General features: G+C 43.4%; 1 protein-coding gene across 7 annotated transcripts in view; it reads right to left on the minus strand.

Moving 5' to 3' along the window:
- NAV2 (neuron navigator 2) overlaps nucleotides 1-14,694 on the minus strand; it is a 370,655-nt gene that overhangs the window by 166,617 nt on the left and 189,344 nt on the right. Inside the window, exon 1 of one of the 7 annotated variants that reach the window (XM_074543923.1) lies at nucleotides 6,914-7,823. The exons of the other annotated variants lie outside the window; for them this stretch is intronic. Coding sequence (XP_074400024.1) covers nucleotides 6,914-6,964 — 51 coding nt within the window. The 5' untranslated portion in view covers nucleotides 6,965-7,823. Of the gene's footprint in view, nucleotides 1-6,913; nucleotides 7,824-14,694 lie in introns of those variants that run through there. 7 annotated transcript variants of the gene reach the window in all.

Raw genomic sequence — 14,694 nt, forward strand, 5'->3', positions numbered from 1 at the left:
GAAGAATTCAGAGCAGAAATGGTACAGAAAACGACCTTGGGAATCAGGAGAAAATCTTGTGAAAGAAACCTCTTAGAAGTATGTTTATCTGAACTCCATAGCAAGGGGTTTTTGCCCAGAACACCGAGGGGGAGCCAGCAGCCCCCCAAAGCACACAGACGGCTGAGAGAGCCAGAGCAGGCGAGGCTGGAGGAGAACCAGGGCCATCTTTGCACCGAGCACCACTGCCAGCCAAGCGGGTTCCAGATTTTATAGCCCTGGAAACAAGGACATTGTTACACTCATCAGAACACCCTAACAGCGAAGTGTGACACTGATCAAAACAAGAAACCCTCATTCTGCTGTTAAATACCATCTGCCTCTACCCCTATGTGGGATAAGATGACTGCAGAGCAAGACTTTGCACAAAACCACACACAACAGGGAGTAAAAGAAATAGCAAGGCTTTTAGAAAAGTGTATGGAATTTTTAATCATTCCACAGTGTCCTGTGAGGGAAAGAAGTAAATAAACCAAAATCAAGCTGCAATCCCAAAATGCATCCTGTACCAGACCAGGAATGCTTTGTGAAGGATCACCTACCTCAAATCCCTTTCCAGTCTGTTTACTGCCATAATCCCAGAACAGAATTAAATAAGGCTCAAACCTCTACACCTGAATTCTAAATTGAGACAGACAAACATATTAATCTGGAATATTTCAGAAAGCCTAAACCAAGCAGCATACAGCATCTACATATATTTTTAGATTTGCATTTCTGAAACTCCTTACATAAGGATTTTTAAATGGTATCTGCAATGAAATGTGACATGCATAGTTTGTAACAAAGCAGTTATAATACGGCATTTATTTATCTTGAGATATAAACATCTGAATATGCACATTAAGTCATTTCCATGTGTTTGCTTTCAGCTTACTTTGATTTCTGTAATGACATCAACTCCTTACATATCCAATACTGTGGCATTTGCTGGGTCCCCAGGACGAAGGAGGAATGATGAATCTGACTCCATGTTCTTAGAAGGCTAATTTATTATTATATTATAGAATGCTATACTAAACTATACTAAAGTATAGAGGAAGGATACAGACAGAAGGTTACAATGAATGATAATGAAAACTCCTGACTGCTTCCAGAGTCCCAACACAGCCTGACTATGATTGGTCATTAAGTCAGAACAATTCACATGAAACCAATCAAACAATCACCTGTTGGATAAACAATCTCCAACCACATTCCAAAGCAGCAAAACACAGGAGCAGCAATCAGATAACTATTATTTTCATTTTTCTTTCATTTTGAGGCTTCTCAGCTTCCCAGGAGAAGAATCCTGGGCAAAGGGATTTCTCCAGAAAATATGACAGGGACATAATACAATTTAAGATATTTAGATTTTTGTAGTATTTAAATATCTATGTATTGTGCAGAACAAATACACACTGTGCTGGCTTGTCCCTGGCACATGTATGCACATGCACAGTACCTGTATCTGGGAATTTATTTGTGTGAAACAAGTGCTGCCATAAATGATCCAAGTCACTCCTACAAGGTGTGTGGAGGCTTCCCTCTTAGAAAGAGATCCTGTTTCAGCTCCTGCTGTGGCGATCAGGAGCACCCTGCTGGATTTTGATGTCTTTACAGAGAATACTCATATGCCCACATCGTATTTTTTTTTCCTGCCAAGAAAACAGATTTTTCTCTATCATGGCCACCCCAGCAGCCCTTTTTTCCTTGGCACTGATCTTTTGTAAACGACACCACAAGTGTGTGTAAGATCCGGGTGAGGTTTCACCTGCCTCCTGGCAGTTTCAGTGCTTATCTCTCCTGCCACCTGGCAGCAACAGGGCTGCCCTTGCTCAGCCCGATGAGGCTGCAGGCCACAGCTCTGCTGTCCTCTCCTGACTTCTCCTGCCTGATCCCCGGGAAAAGAGACGCGTGCTCTCGCACCAACACACTGTCTGCTCACAGGCTGCTGTGGCAAAGGAACATTTCCTTAGCTCTGCGATTAACAGAAGTGTGGGCAATGCATGATTACATGCAACAGCCTTTTCCAGACATATCCTGACCTATGGAACAATGAATTATACTTTACTATTTATTTTAATCTCTGTACAGTGCCAGCAACTAAGCCTTCGATCTGGACATCCAACAACTGGCAGAAGTTCCACACTCTTTGGCTTGGAAAAGCTGGGTAACAGAGTATGATCCGATTCCAACACCAAGTCAATAGTCAGCTGCAAGATAATGCTGTGATCATTCCAATAAACTGCTTATAAGCACTAACAGAGATGGCAAAAGCTTAGGGAACTGCAGGAATTTCTTCCCTTACTTAATGAAAAGTATTGCTAAGTCAGCTAGCAAAAATAGGCCTATCAAATCATAACTTTGCAAATCTCTTATCAGCCCAGTCAATTCTTCTCTCTCAGTTTTTAAGTTAAGCCCTTGAAAATCTCTTCCAGAATGAAGTGTTTCTTCCAAATAAGTATGTCCCCTTTGCTGTATGCTCCACACCAGCCCAGAAGGCACACAGAGATAAGAGAATTAAAGGGAAATGTTTAATAGAAGGAGAAGTCATATGCAAACCAGGACTGAAATTTTACACATAAACTTTTTAACACTCTCTTCACGGATAAAATTTTGAATTAGCTCACTATTTTACAAGAATAACTTTTTTCCCCCATTTTTTTTGCATGGGCGATTTTCCTGCTCCTTGGATCTCAGGGTCTCCTATGGAGCAAGGGCAAGGATAGGAACACTAAGGGGCATCCACACCCAGAGCCTGTCTGCTGCTGTGGAAATGAGAATTTGGTCCTGCTCAAAGGTTACAGCACAAATATAAAGTGTTCATGCAAACACATGGACCTTTCTTTTCTCTCGTGTCATTCAATCAAAGCTGAAAATAATTATGGGGAGAGAAAAGTCACGAAAGAATTATATCTGCTTCATAGTGAGTACCATTCAAATTTCTTAAACTGAAACCAGAAACAATAAAGGTGACAGGGAAAGCTGAGCAGCCTTCAGTTTTCTCCAGCTTCTGTATAATCCATCAGTCTGATCTCAAATGAGAAAAGACAAAAGCTACAAAAGTTCCAAATAAACTACATTCAATAAAAACCTAAAATGCTCAAATTTTGGTGCATCTAAAACCTGGTTTTGAAACACTACTATGGTACATTTCACAATAAAATGCTACAGCCTCTGCTGACATTACTGTGGCTCTTCAGTCAAGTTTCTTTTACTCCATTCAAAGAAACATATCTTTCAATACAGGCTTATCCTGGGGTCATTTATTACACCATGTCAGACACAGAATGTTTCATCTTGAGAACACATACATAGGGTTTTCATTCATTAGTTTCCTATGACAAAAAAAATCAAATGAGCAAACAAAAAAGAAAAAAAAAAAAAAAAACCAAAACAAAACAAAACAAAATGAAACAAACCCAAACACCAAAAAAACCCAATCTAACACAAACCAAGCAAACCACAAAAGAAAACCCAGCCTGGAAAGGTTATCCACTGCCAGTAACACACTGACAGGTTAGTTAACATGCTTTTACTGATACAATAGTGGGAAAAACCTCATAAAAGGCTGCAAGATTCTCATATTTGTTGTATACACACGCTACAAGGCTGGGGGCTCATAGGATATGGACGGGACAATGTGAACTTGGCAGAAAGTAACAGGATCACATGCTTTTTACAACCCCTTGTGAGTTCTCAAAGCCATAAAACAGTGAGTGGGAACGATCCTTGTATTGATTACATCAGAAAAAGGTGTTTGCATTAAGGTGTGAAGCTCACTCAGAACAGTTAAACAAAAAGGAGTGAGTCTACCCTGAAATACTGTTAGTCTCAAATGCAAAGTGGAAATAAAGTCAAAATTAAACATTCCTTTTAGAAACCCAGGAATGAGGAACTCTGAGGTCAAAACAATTTTGTTAATCAGCTGTGCACACGTCACTCAGCACAAACAGGAGCAAGCTACACAATTCATTCTTTTTCTCCCATGAGTTGGCAGTACCTTAGCAAATGGACATAGACTATTCAGCAAGAAAATTCTCTTGGTTACTGTCTGGCCACTCCTCTGGATATCCAGTAATAACATCAAAATGCTCCAGAGAGAGTGGCAGGAAACCTGACATGACTGCCCAGGAAACACACCAACGATGAAAGCAGCCTTGTGGTCTGCAGCTAATTCAAGATGACAGCATGGCAGCTGAATGGCTTCTATAGAGTGTGACAAAAACTAGGCCACCCTCCCCCAAAATTATTCAAGGACAATATTATGGAAAAGGAGCCACCAACACAAAGTTTCAGCAGAGTCATTCCACATTGCACCCTTATGGCAACATCACAATTTTTATGAATTTATCTGAGTAAGTCTTGCAGGATCTGATATTTGGAGATTCTGTGATAACAGCAGGCAGATAGATTTATCCCTGGCTGCCTGAAAAGCCCTTTATTACAAATCTGAAAAAAACCCTAAGTTTCCACACTCTGAATCTTACGATTTCAACCACCAAGTGATTTCTGCCATCACCAGCCAAAACTCTCAGCAGAATGTACCTGACTTCTGTCGGCACAGTAGCCATAATCAGCTCACCATAAGCAATGATGGCAAGCATTTCCTCATTCTTTTTTCCACAGAAACCTCGGTGGACCAAAAGAAGGAGGAGGAGAGAAGGCAGAAAGGCAAGGTCTGAGGTATTTACTTTGACACTCACTTAGCTGAGGATTTTATATATATATATATATATATATATATATATATATATGAAAGACATACACATTATACATATTTTTAATATATATAATATATAATGTGTGTATATAATTAATAGATTGTGTATATTAATTGTACTTATTATATAATATATAGTGTACACTATATACATATATGTATAATAAATTTTATATATACATAATGTATAATATCCTATATTATACATACATATATAATAATAAATATGCATATATACACATATATTATTAAATAAATAATATATACATAATCTTTAAATATATAATATATAATTTCTATATATAATTTTATAATTATAATAATATATTATTATATATAACATAATTATATATAATAAATTATATATTATTTTTATATACAAAATTAATCCTCACCTGAGTGTCAAAGTATAATAATATCTATAATAAATACTAATGAATAAGTAATATATAAATAAACTGCATACACACACACATATATATATTAAATCTGTCTTTCCTTGATCCACTTTCTCAAGACAGACCAAGCAAGGAAGAGTTCTGCACCAAGCTGAGCCAGGCCCCCGAGCCAGCATCCAGCAAAGGCAGGAGGCGCTCCCACAGGGCAAACCTCTGTAATTCCCCAATTACAGGGGCAATAAATGTCTGCTGCTGGACAGGGAATGTGGGTCCGGCGGGGGTAAGGGGTGAAGGATTTTATCTTTTCTCCTCCTGCCCACGGAGTGGGTAAATCCAGCACTTTTCTTCCACTCTGAGCATCACTTGGATTTTGCTGGACACCACCAATTGTTTCATTTCTCGCATCTCCTTTTCTCTGCTTGACTTCCCAGCTCAGCCCTCGCAGGTGCCGGCGCAGCCCTCGGGGGCGGGTTTAAAGGCCAATGTAAATGCAAAGACCCTGCAATACACCTGTGTACATAAGCTCTCTCTGCTTCCTAAAGGGCTCTTTGCATATGAAAAGCGAGAGAAAGGACTCACTTTAACCTCCCGCCCAAATACTTGGCTTCGGCTGGAGCCGGGCTTGGGCAGCCCCCTCACAAAGCCGCCAACTTCCACTGCCAGCTCGCAAATTCATTATTGCAGGGGCTACTCATGCGTGAGATATCCCAAACGATCCGATCCCCCCACTGAGGGCTGCTGCTGTATGCAGGGCTGAACGCTCCTTCACTAACACGTGTTTATCACCTCATTCCTAGCGAGAAATGTATGTAAAAACAGAGATTGGTACATTACCAGCCGCGCTGTAAATTTCTCTGATTGCAGAGCCTGATAGGAAGAGGTGCTGGGAACCTTTAACTCCCACGTGGACTTCAACAGTTTTCACACATAAAGGCTAAAGGATTAGACCTGCAGCAAATCCTGCGGTTTTATTATAAACTTCTCAAGAAAATAAATCTTTCCTCTAAAAACTGCCTAGAAATGTAATGTTCTTTGTTTAAATAATCTGCTAGAGAGGCAGAGAAAACACATTTAAAGCTATCTTGGACAGCCACTGTCTTGAGATTCTTTACATCAAATAGCTTAAAAAAAAAAGCTGCTGATGAGACGTCTCTCCAAGTTTTGATCAGAGTTTATATCTTGTATGGACAGTAATTCAAGCAGACAGGCATCTATGTTTTCAGGGTTTTCTGAGCTGACTTATGCTGCAGGAATGGAGCAGCCACACACTTCATACTTACAATGTGCAGTGGGGATTTTTACTTTTCATGAAAGGAGAAGAAAGAAAAGGAGATGGGGGAAAAGGGGAGGGGGAATTTAAAAACAAAAACTTATTGAGCAAACAAGACTCCAAATGCTCCCAGGCGACAAAATTATTCCAGCAAAACTGAAAGAGAGAAAACTGATTCCAGGAAGAAGAAAACGAGAAGAAAGACAGTAAATTAATGAAGATGAGGGGAGAGGGCTACACACATAACTGAACTGAGCATCACTACAGAGATGAAACATCAAGCAGACCTAAACAAGCCCAAAAGATGATTGAATAAGCAACAAACCCGAGTTTTGCATTGCAAAAGCGCATCCATCCTCTGGGAGAGCGCCCCGGTCCAGCAGCAGCCCTGCCACCCTCAGCACCCCTGCTCGCAATGAGAGCCGTGCCGGGGATTGTCCCTCGGTCAGCGGCAGCCCCGGGGTGTCCCCGGGGTGTTCCCACGGTGTCCCCGGTCCTTACCAGCTTCATGGCGCCGTTGTTGTGCTCGCAGCGCCACAGCACCCCGCTCATGGTGGGGCCGCACCTGCCGCCAGTGGCCCGGGCCGTGCCCGGCCATGCCGGGGCCACGCTCGGCCCTCTCGGGCGGGCCCTGCCCCGGGGGAGGATCCCCGCACCCGGCCCGGGGAGGGGTTTGCCACAGGGGCGGGGAAACAGCCCAGAAACGCCGGGAAGCGGAGATTCGCCGAGCGCCCGGCCCGTTTCTGCGAGAGGCTTGAGGGCACCGGGCGCGTTTAAAGCACAGCTGCCGATTACAGGGTGTCTGCCCGTTCGGACAGGCTGGCTCTGCTAGAGGCACAGGTTCTGCGTCTGGCCTGCTTCCACTCCAAACTGGGCCTGTACTTAAGTCTGCTAGGGTGGGAAAGGACCACGCTTGCCCTGAGTGAAAGGGAAGAATATTCCGCCTTAAAAATGATTCAACAGGTGGAGTGGAGCATCGCAGATCGGCTTCAGGAGCCTAAACAAGAAAATAGGGAGAGAGTTTAGCATAATTAGTGTATCAGAGTAGGCCACATCGTGTTTGAGATACAGCTCTCACAGACGTTTGTAACTGCCAGGCTGTTCCACGGGTGCTGCCCTGCTCTCCTGGAGCTCCGTGCCCAGGGACAAGGACACGCACCTGTGGGAGGGTTCGTGCCGGCTCTTGCCCAAGGTCTGGGAAATCACCATGAAATCGATGGGAACCACGCTCCTCACCCTTCTGCTCTGCAGAAAGTGCAGCACCCCATAAAGGCCAGGGAAATATGGGGAATTAAAACAGGAGTTCCCCGGGGCACCCTTTTCACACCCTCTCTCCAAATACAAAGTTCTCCAAAGAGAACTTTGCTGGCTGCAGGAGTGGAGGCAAGAAATTACCACAGGCATAACCTACAGCCCACGAGTATTTCAATATCATTTTCTAATTGTTAAATCATTTAATAATCATGTAAAAATATATTAAAACATTAAAAAAAATAGGTGGACCAAGATGTAGTCAAAGTGATCACTTTCCTATCTGAAAATTCCCCTTTTGTATGATTTTACTGGCAAGGCGGCTTCATGTATCCACTCAGTATGTTGCTGAAGAAATACAATAAATCAGTAAATTAGCATTTGAAACTCTGTAAATACCCTTTTCCATAAGAAAAAAAACCCACATGCCTTCTTACTGAAGTGGTTTCCCTAACAGTTATGCTTCCACAACTTAAAGATTTAAATTTTTAAGTCTCTAATTGTTCTCTTGTTCTAGTTTATTATTTTAAGTGATAACAGAGAAGGAATAATTATTGAAACAAACAATCATATATTCCTGCGCTGTAAAAATAATTGCCCTACCAAGTCTGGTGGCTTGAATAGCTATGTAGAGAGAAAGAGCTGCATGTTGGAAGCACTCAAAGACTTTTTGCATGCAGGTTACCTTTGTACCACAGAAATAAAATCTGAATCCTCTTCTGAGAATAAAGAACTCTTGTTCTTTTCCTTCAGGCCAGCAAGGACCAAAGCCCTAGCACAGCCGAATGTTGCCAGCCAGCCCTCGATGCAAGCAAGTTCCCTGCTGAAAGGTCACTCGCACAACGCTCACAAGAGGGGAAGGTCACAGCCCATTGCAGGGCTCGAACGCAAGATGTGTGCTCTCCAGGAGGGTCACAGGCTGAGACAAAAACCTGCTGCCAGACTCGTGAGTGAGGGGATGAATGCGTGCACTGGGTGTGATGCCAGAAGGATTTTCCAAGAGCACCTCGGAGGAGCTGGGGGTGCACTGTGTGCCCTCCCTGCTGCTGCCCAGAGGGAGCATCCACGGCTTCCCATCCACCTGCTGGCATCTGCCTGAGCACCGTGACACCATGGCGTTCTGCTTCCAAAACACACGCACCAGCTTCAGGCAAAAACCACCGAGACAAGTGGAGCTTTACACATGCAGGATTAGGCCTGCACAGAGGGCCAAGACAGCCTTGCTCAGACACCTCCCAAGCCTCTTAAAAGGCTGTTGATGATCTGCTCTGCCAGTTTGAATGGCCAAATACTTTCATTCAACACTCACCCTGGTGCCAAAATCAGGAACTGTAAGAAACAAAGGAGAGGCCTCAGAAAATGGCAGATTTTTGTCTACCATCACCGGGAAAAATTCCATTTCTGGGACCCAGGGAACAGGGTAGAGCCAAACCGCCCCAGCTACAAAAAGCAGATTAAAAGACCAGATACGGATGGAAGGACTCTCCAGCCAGCCAGTCTTGTTTCTTTGAACACAGTTTGCTGTCTGTTTTTACATTAACTGAAGTGTGGCCCATGCTTGAGTATTTTCTCATTTTATCCCTGTTTGAGCCAGCTGAGCACACTGAATGTGGACATAGACACATGTAATCAGCCTGAAATACTAATAAAGCAAAGCTCCTGAGGTTAAAGCATAAGCTCTGTGCTTCCCAATCACTTTTTAAGCTAATTAATATCCTTAGCTAAAATCTGTGTTGCTTTTAGATACTTTTATTTAATGGATTTTCCCAAGCCAGCCTTGATTTGGGATGAAGATCCCTTGCTGATAGCGTTGCCAGGTGTAACCAGAATTTATTTCTTCCATTAAAAAACAAGACGTTGGAGCTGCCTTTCATCTTCCTATCTCCCTTTCAGGCTCCCAGAGCACAGTGAAAGAGATAAGGTCAGGACTGGAGCTGGTAAAACCATGCATGACCTCTTGCCCCCTGGCAGAATCACGGCAGGAGCTCCTCCCCAGCTGCAGTGCCGGCTTTGCTGATGGATTCAGGAGATGCCTTTCCCATACAATGCCCAATTTCAAAAGAGAACAAGCACCAGATATTTGCCTGTATTTGAATCCTTTAAAACCATAGAACATTCAAGCTCTCTAAGCCTTCACTATGATCTTCAGCAACACATATATGATGACATGGGGTCAATATTAAGTTGAACCTTCAGGAAAGGACATTATTTACAGCCCTAATGGGCATCTAAACTTCCCTATTAAAGTGCTGAACAATACACTTGTTATTCACCAGCAAGCCTTCAATGACACAGAAACACGTGTCCCCAGCAAACCTCGTGCTCTAATGAGACATGACTCCAGATTCCAATGCTTTCCAAATAAAACTGCTGGAAAAACAGAGGAAACAGGTGTTGGAGGCATTATGAATGAACTCAGTGCACACAGTCCTTGTCCGTGCAACGTTTACTATAAAGAAAGCTTGGGGAAATCCGTTCAGTAATAATTCATTGTTTGCCTATGAAAAATATGTGTGCTAACAACTTGCTCTGCTGTCATTAAACAAAGCCACACTCCTGTACTTAACCATTACTTTTGCTTTTTAAACACATCAACATTTTGCTGGGTTTTGTTTGATTTTTTGTTTGTTTTGTTGGTTTTTATTTGGTTTTTTTTAATCTGGAAAAGAAAGCATATTAGAGAGTTTTATTACTGGATTTCAATACATTTTGGTCAAAAAGACTACAATCTTCTGTTCGCTGAAAGCTGGGGTTTTCTCTGTTTTTTACTATATAACATATGTCTTCCTTTCATGCATTACACAATGGAAATATCTACAAATTATAATCTTGAAAGCATCCTAGAAATCTTGAAGCTGTCAATAGCAGTATTTTGCTAAGCATGACCTGGGAGAGAACAGGAGCTTAGCTCATGGAATCATAACCGATGCTCAACCATTTTCACTCCAAAAAAGCCCTCAAAATGGTGTTGAGCAGGAACCTCTGAATTCAGCATTTTCTAAACCAGCAGAAGAGACACCTTGCACTGAGTAGCACCATTAGAGGACCCAATGAAGGAGCTGCCCACATGGTTACTCCTGATTTTCAGCAGCTGTTGGGGGTTCTGGAGGACACAGAGACAGCTGGTGCTGGGTACCAGGTCAAAGAGAATGAGATGGCCTTGATAGTCGCAACCTCCCACCAGTCCCAGGCAGAAGTACAAAAACAGACAGAAACTCAATTAATCAACAGCTGAAGCAGACAGTATTATTACTGGCAAATGAGCATCCTTTCTCTGGAAAACATGCCTTGTTAAACTGGTATTTTCTGCTGAGTTCACAGGAGCTTATGAAAGCAGTATCACAGATGTGATTCTGTGAGGAGGCTCTTGCCTCATTTTCACCTGGCATGGTGAAAACCAGAATAATAACAAATCAACCCAGCAAACATCTGGTGGACTGAAAAGGAGTTAGCAGGTTAATAATGTGATATGTGAGAGATTATCCTTACAAAAATAAGCAGCTTGACTGTGTTTCACAGGAATAATTTTCAGCCCTACTTTTCGGAGCAAGCCCTAGAAGGGGCTACAAAATTTGTTGTTGGCACATCAGTAATGGGGGAAGTACATGGTAAAAAAAAGAGGAAGATCAAAGCTAGAGAAGCTCATCTATAATGACCAGAGCCATGACAAGGTGTTAACGCAGCAAATGCAATCTTGTAAGGAGGAGAACCCAAGAATGTCACGGAGCGATGCCTCTCCATGAGTTCAGTGCACCTGGAGAGACCATCAGAGCCATGATGTGCCACCAGGGTGACGGGTTTGTGCTCTGCTGCAGGGGTGATGCAATGCTTGCACATAGGAACAGGGGTTATCAGACAAGAACAGGCTTTATCACCTGCTGGGTTTAATGCTGGTTGTGTAAAACAGTTCAACAGGTTGAACCTTTGGAGAGGCTTCAGAGAGGAGCCGTGAGAATGACTTAAGGACTGAAAAATGCAGATCACAAGATCCAAATAGCTCCTTCTCATTTGGCAGAGAAGAGAAAGGGCAAACATTATATCATAACATGAACTAATTAAAAAAAAAATGAAAGCAAGTCAGCAGAAGTCATGTGGACTGTTTTATGGAGGAAGTCAGAGGGAATTATCACATTTATTGCTGTCTTATTTATCATCAAAGGTTATTTCTAAGTTCCCGATTAAAGTGTGTCAGTCAGCCACAGATCTGTTCCGGCTGACTCCTGCCAAAAACCCAGTGTAACATACAGCAGCTGTCAAGGACTCCAGGAATATACAAGGATGGAAACATTCCTGTGCTCTATCCCAAATCCCAGTCTGCTGGTACTCAACAGCTCACCAGTGCACCTAGAAATTGCTGGGTGTCCTGGGGTGACTTTATGACGCTCATATCCCCAGTTGTGTGTTCTGTTAATGCTGGATGTTACAATCTGTGCCTCCAAGACTGGCTCTGAGAGCTAAGGTGGGAGAAGCAGCAGCACACAGTTTGTTATCAGGGGCTGCACTCACGGCCCCACATTCTGTGCCGCACTGTGCTGTGCAGGCCCTGACGGAGCAGAGCAGGGCCCTCCTTTGCTTTCCAGCTGGTTCAGCTGCTGAGGCAGAGCTTCCCTGGACTGGCTTTTCCCTTTCCCTTCTCTGGGCACTGCTCACACCTGCTCTGGGCCCTGGGGAGCACTGAGAGCCGGCCCTGTGTGCCCGTGGGGCCTGCTCTGGGCAGCGGCCTCTCCCAGGGCCGGAGGCACTGATAACACAGCGAGCACCCACAGCACAGACTTTCTCAGTTTGTCGTCTCTTCAGAGTGGCCAATGAGCTCAATGTCACCTGGTACTGTGCATCTTGTGTGCTGGGGGTGCTTTGCCTGGTAAATAAACAGGCTTTTTCCACTTCTCTCCCAGGAAATGTTTCCCAAACCAGTTGGGGAGAGGGGCTGCATGGGTTGGCTTTCTGGGGGGGCCCTTTTGGAGGTTTTCTCCCAAATTCACCCTACACCAAATTCACCAAAAACCAATCAAATTCTTGATTCATAACACAATGTGTTGGGGAAAAAAGCTGCTAAATAAAGTAACAAAAATACCAGTACATTGAATATGGACTGGTTAAGCAATGCTGACAGTACTTACAAGGCCACTGAGATGATGGAGAGCAGTAAATTCTCTCTGTGGTCTGAGGGACACAAGTGCTCAAATCGTCACTCCCAACCACCCTGGCCCCACAGTCCAAAGGTCTGAAAAGGACAGTAATCCAGGGATTATCCTTGCCAAGGAAACCTGTGGGTCCTCCTCCAAAAGTCATAGGGCAGTGTTGTCTTTGGATTGGAGCATAATCCCAGCCCACACTTGCAGCTCTGAGACCTGACATGCCCTTCCCCAGTTTGCCAATATGTAAAAAATAATAGCATTGATATCAAACAAAAATAGATTGACTTACTATATTTGAGACTAATTCTTGAGTCATATTATTATAACAAGCAGACTAAAATACAGACAGGAAAATAAATGTTCTTTGCTCTGTTTCTGCTGAGTCTTTGGCAACTACCCTGAACAGCAAGAAATTAAAATTAACTAAGCAATTCTACTTAAGCAGATGCAGAATAGTACAAAAAAAAATTGATTCAATTAGTCCACAGACAAAGCTGCTCAGTGCTAACAAAGGATTTCTCACTATAACTTCTGAAACCTGTCCCACAAAAGAATACATACCAAGATTTAATTAAAAAATAGCTGTTACTCATGGCCTTAATCAGCCACCTGGAACACTTGATAACAACTGGTATCCACCAGATCCATTTGCCAAACTCTTTATACTTCACTTTTAAATGAAGTGGTTGCTAATCCGAGAGCACAAAATTCTGTGACCCAAAGAGCCTATGTGGCAGATTCGAGTTGAAATTCTTATTATGAAATTACTTATGCATACAAATACAGAAGTACTGAAATATATAGTGACTTAATGCATTTATTAGGGGTGGCCTTCAGTACCTGAAGTGAGGCTAGAAGACAGATGGGAAAGGACTTTTTGACATGGGGAAATGACCTCAAATTGAGAGTAGGTTTAGAATGGATATTAAGGAAGAAATTCTTTGCTGTGAGGGTGGTGAGACCCCAGCAGAGGTTGCCCAGAGCAGCTGTGGCTGCCCCATCCCTGGCTGGATGGGGCTCTGAGCCATCTGGTCTGCTGAAAGGTGTCCCTGCCCAGGAAGAATCTGATCTCTAAGGTCCCTTCCAACCCAGGCCATCCTATGGCTCTATTTAGAGTTGAATCCATCAAGCTGTCTGCCTGCAAAAGCTGCAGTTATTAACCTATTATTGGTGGAAGTGCCATAATCAGGTCTTCCCAACTAATTTGATTTCAAAGATGTATTTCCAGTGTCCACAGAAGGTTCTGGATGCTGCTGCTCTCCTTGCACTTAGGTTTCCAGCACTGCCTCCTGAAACCTGCATCTTCATTTCTAAACAAGTAAATGCAATGCCCAGGCCTGTTTTGAGCCTGTTGACAATGGCATGGAACAATGCTAATGGATTATGGCCATGTCATTAGATTTTGGTTGTTTATCAGAGCACTAGCTTTGAGAGCTGCCATGCTTTGCTCACGGCATGGCTCTGGGTCAGAGCTGATTTCACTTTTGACAATGGCATGGAACAATGCTAATGGATTAACAAGGGCCATGCCATCAGTTTTTGGCTGTGTATTAGAGCACCATGCTTTGCTCAGGGCATGGCTCTGGGTCAGAGCTGATTGCACCATGGGCAGCAGCCCTGCACTGCTCCCCTTGCTGCTCCTGCTGAACGCAGGGAGCACCCTCTGTGTGCCCCCTGGAGGCACAGATGGCCTCAGGGATGACCATTCCCCCTCCAGTCATTGCACACTCAGCTCCCTGAAGGCAGCAAGCTGGAGACACAGCTTATGAAATGCAGTCCAGTATTTTCATGATAAATGCTTCTTACTCTGGAAGAGCTGCTCAGAGACCAACACCACTGGGGAGAGCAGAGTTGGGTAGATCTCATCTCTTACCCAAAGTGCCCGGTGACATG

Source organism: Zonotrichia albicollis, chromosome 6 (assembly GCF_047830755.1).
Source record: "Zonotrichia albicollis isolate bZonAlb1 chromosome 6, bZonAlb1.hap1, whole genome shotgun sequence".
NCBI classification, from domain to species: Eukaryota; Metazoa; Chordata; class Aves; order Passeriformes; family Passerellidae; genus Zonotrichia; species Zonotrichia albicollis.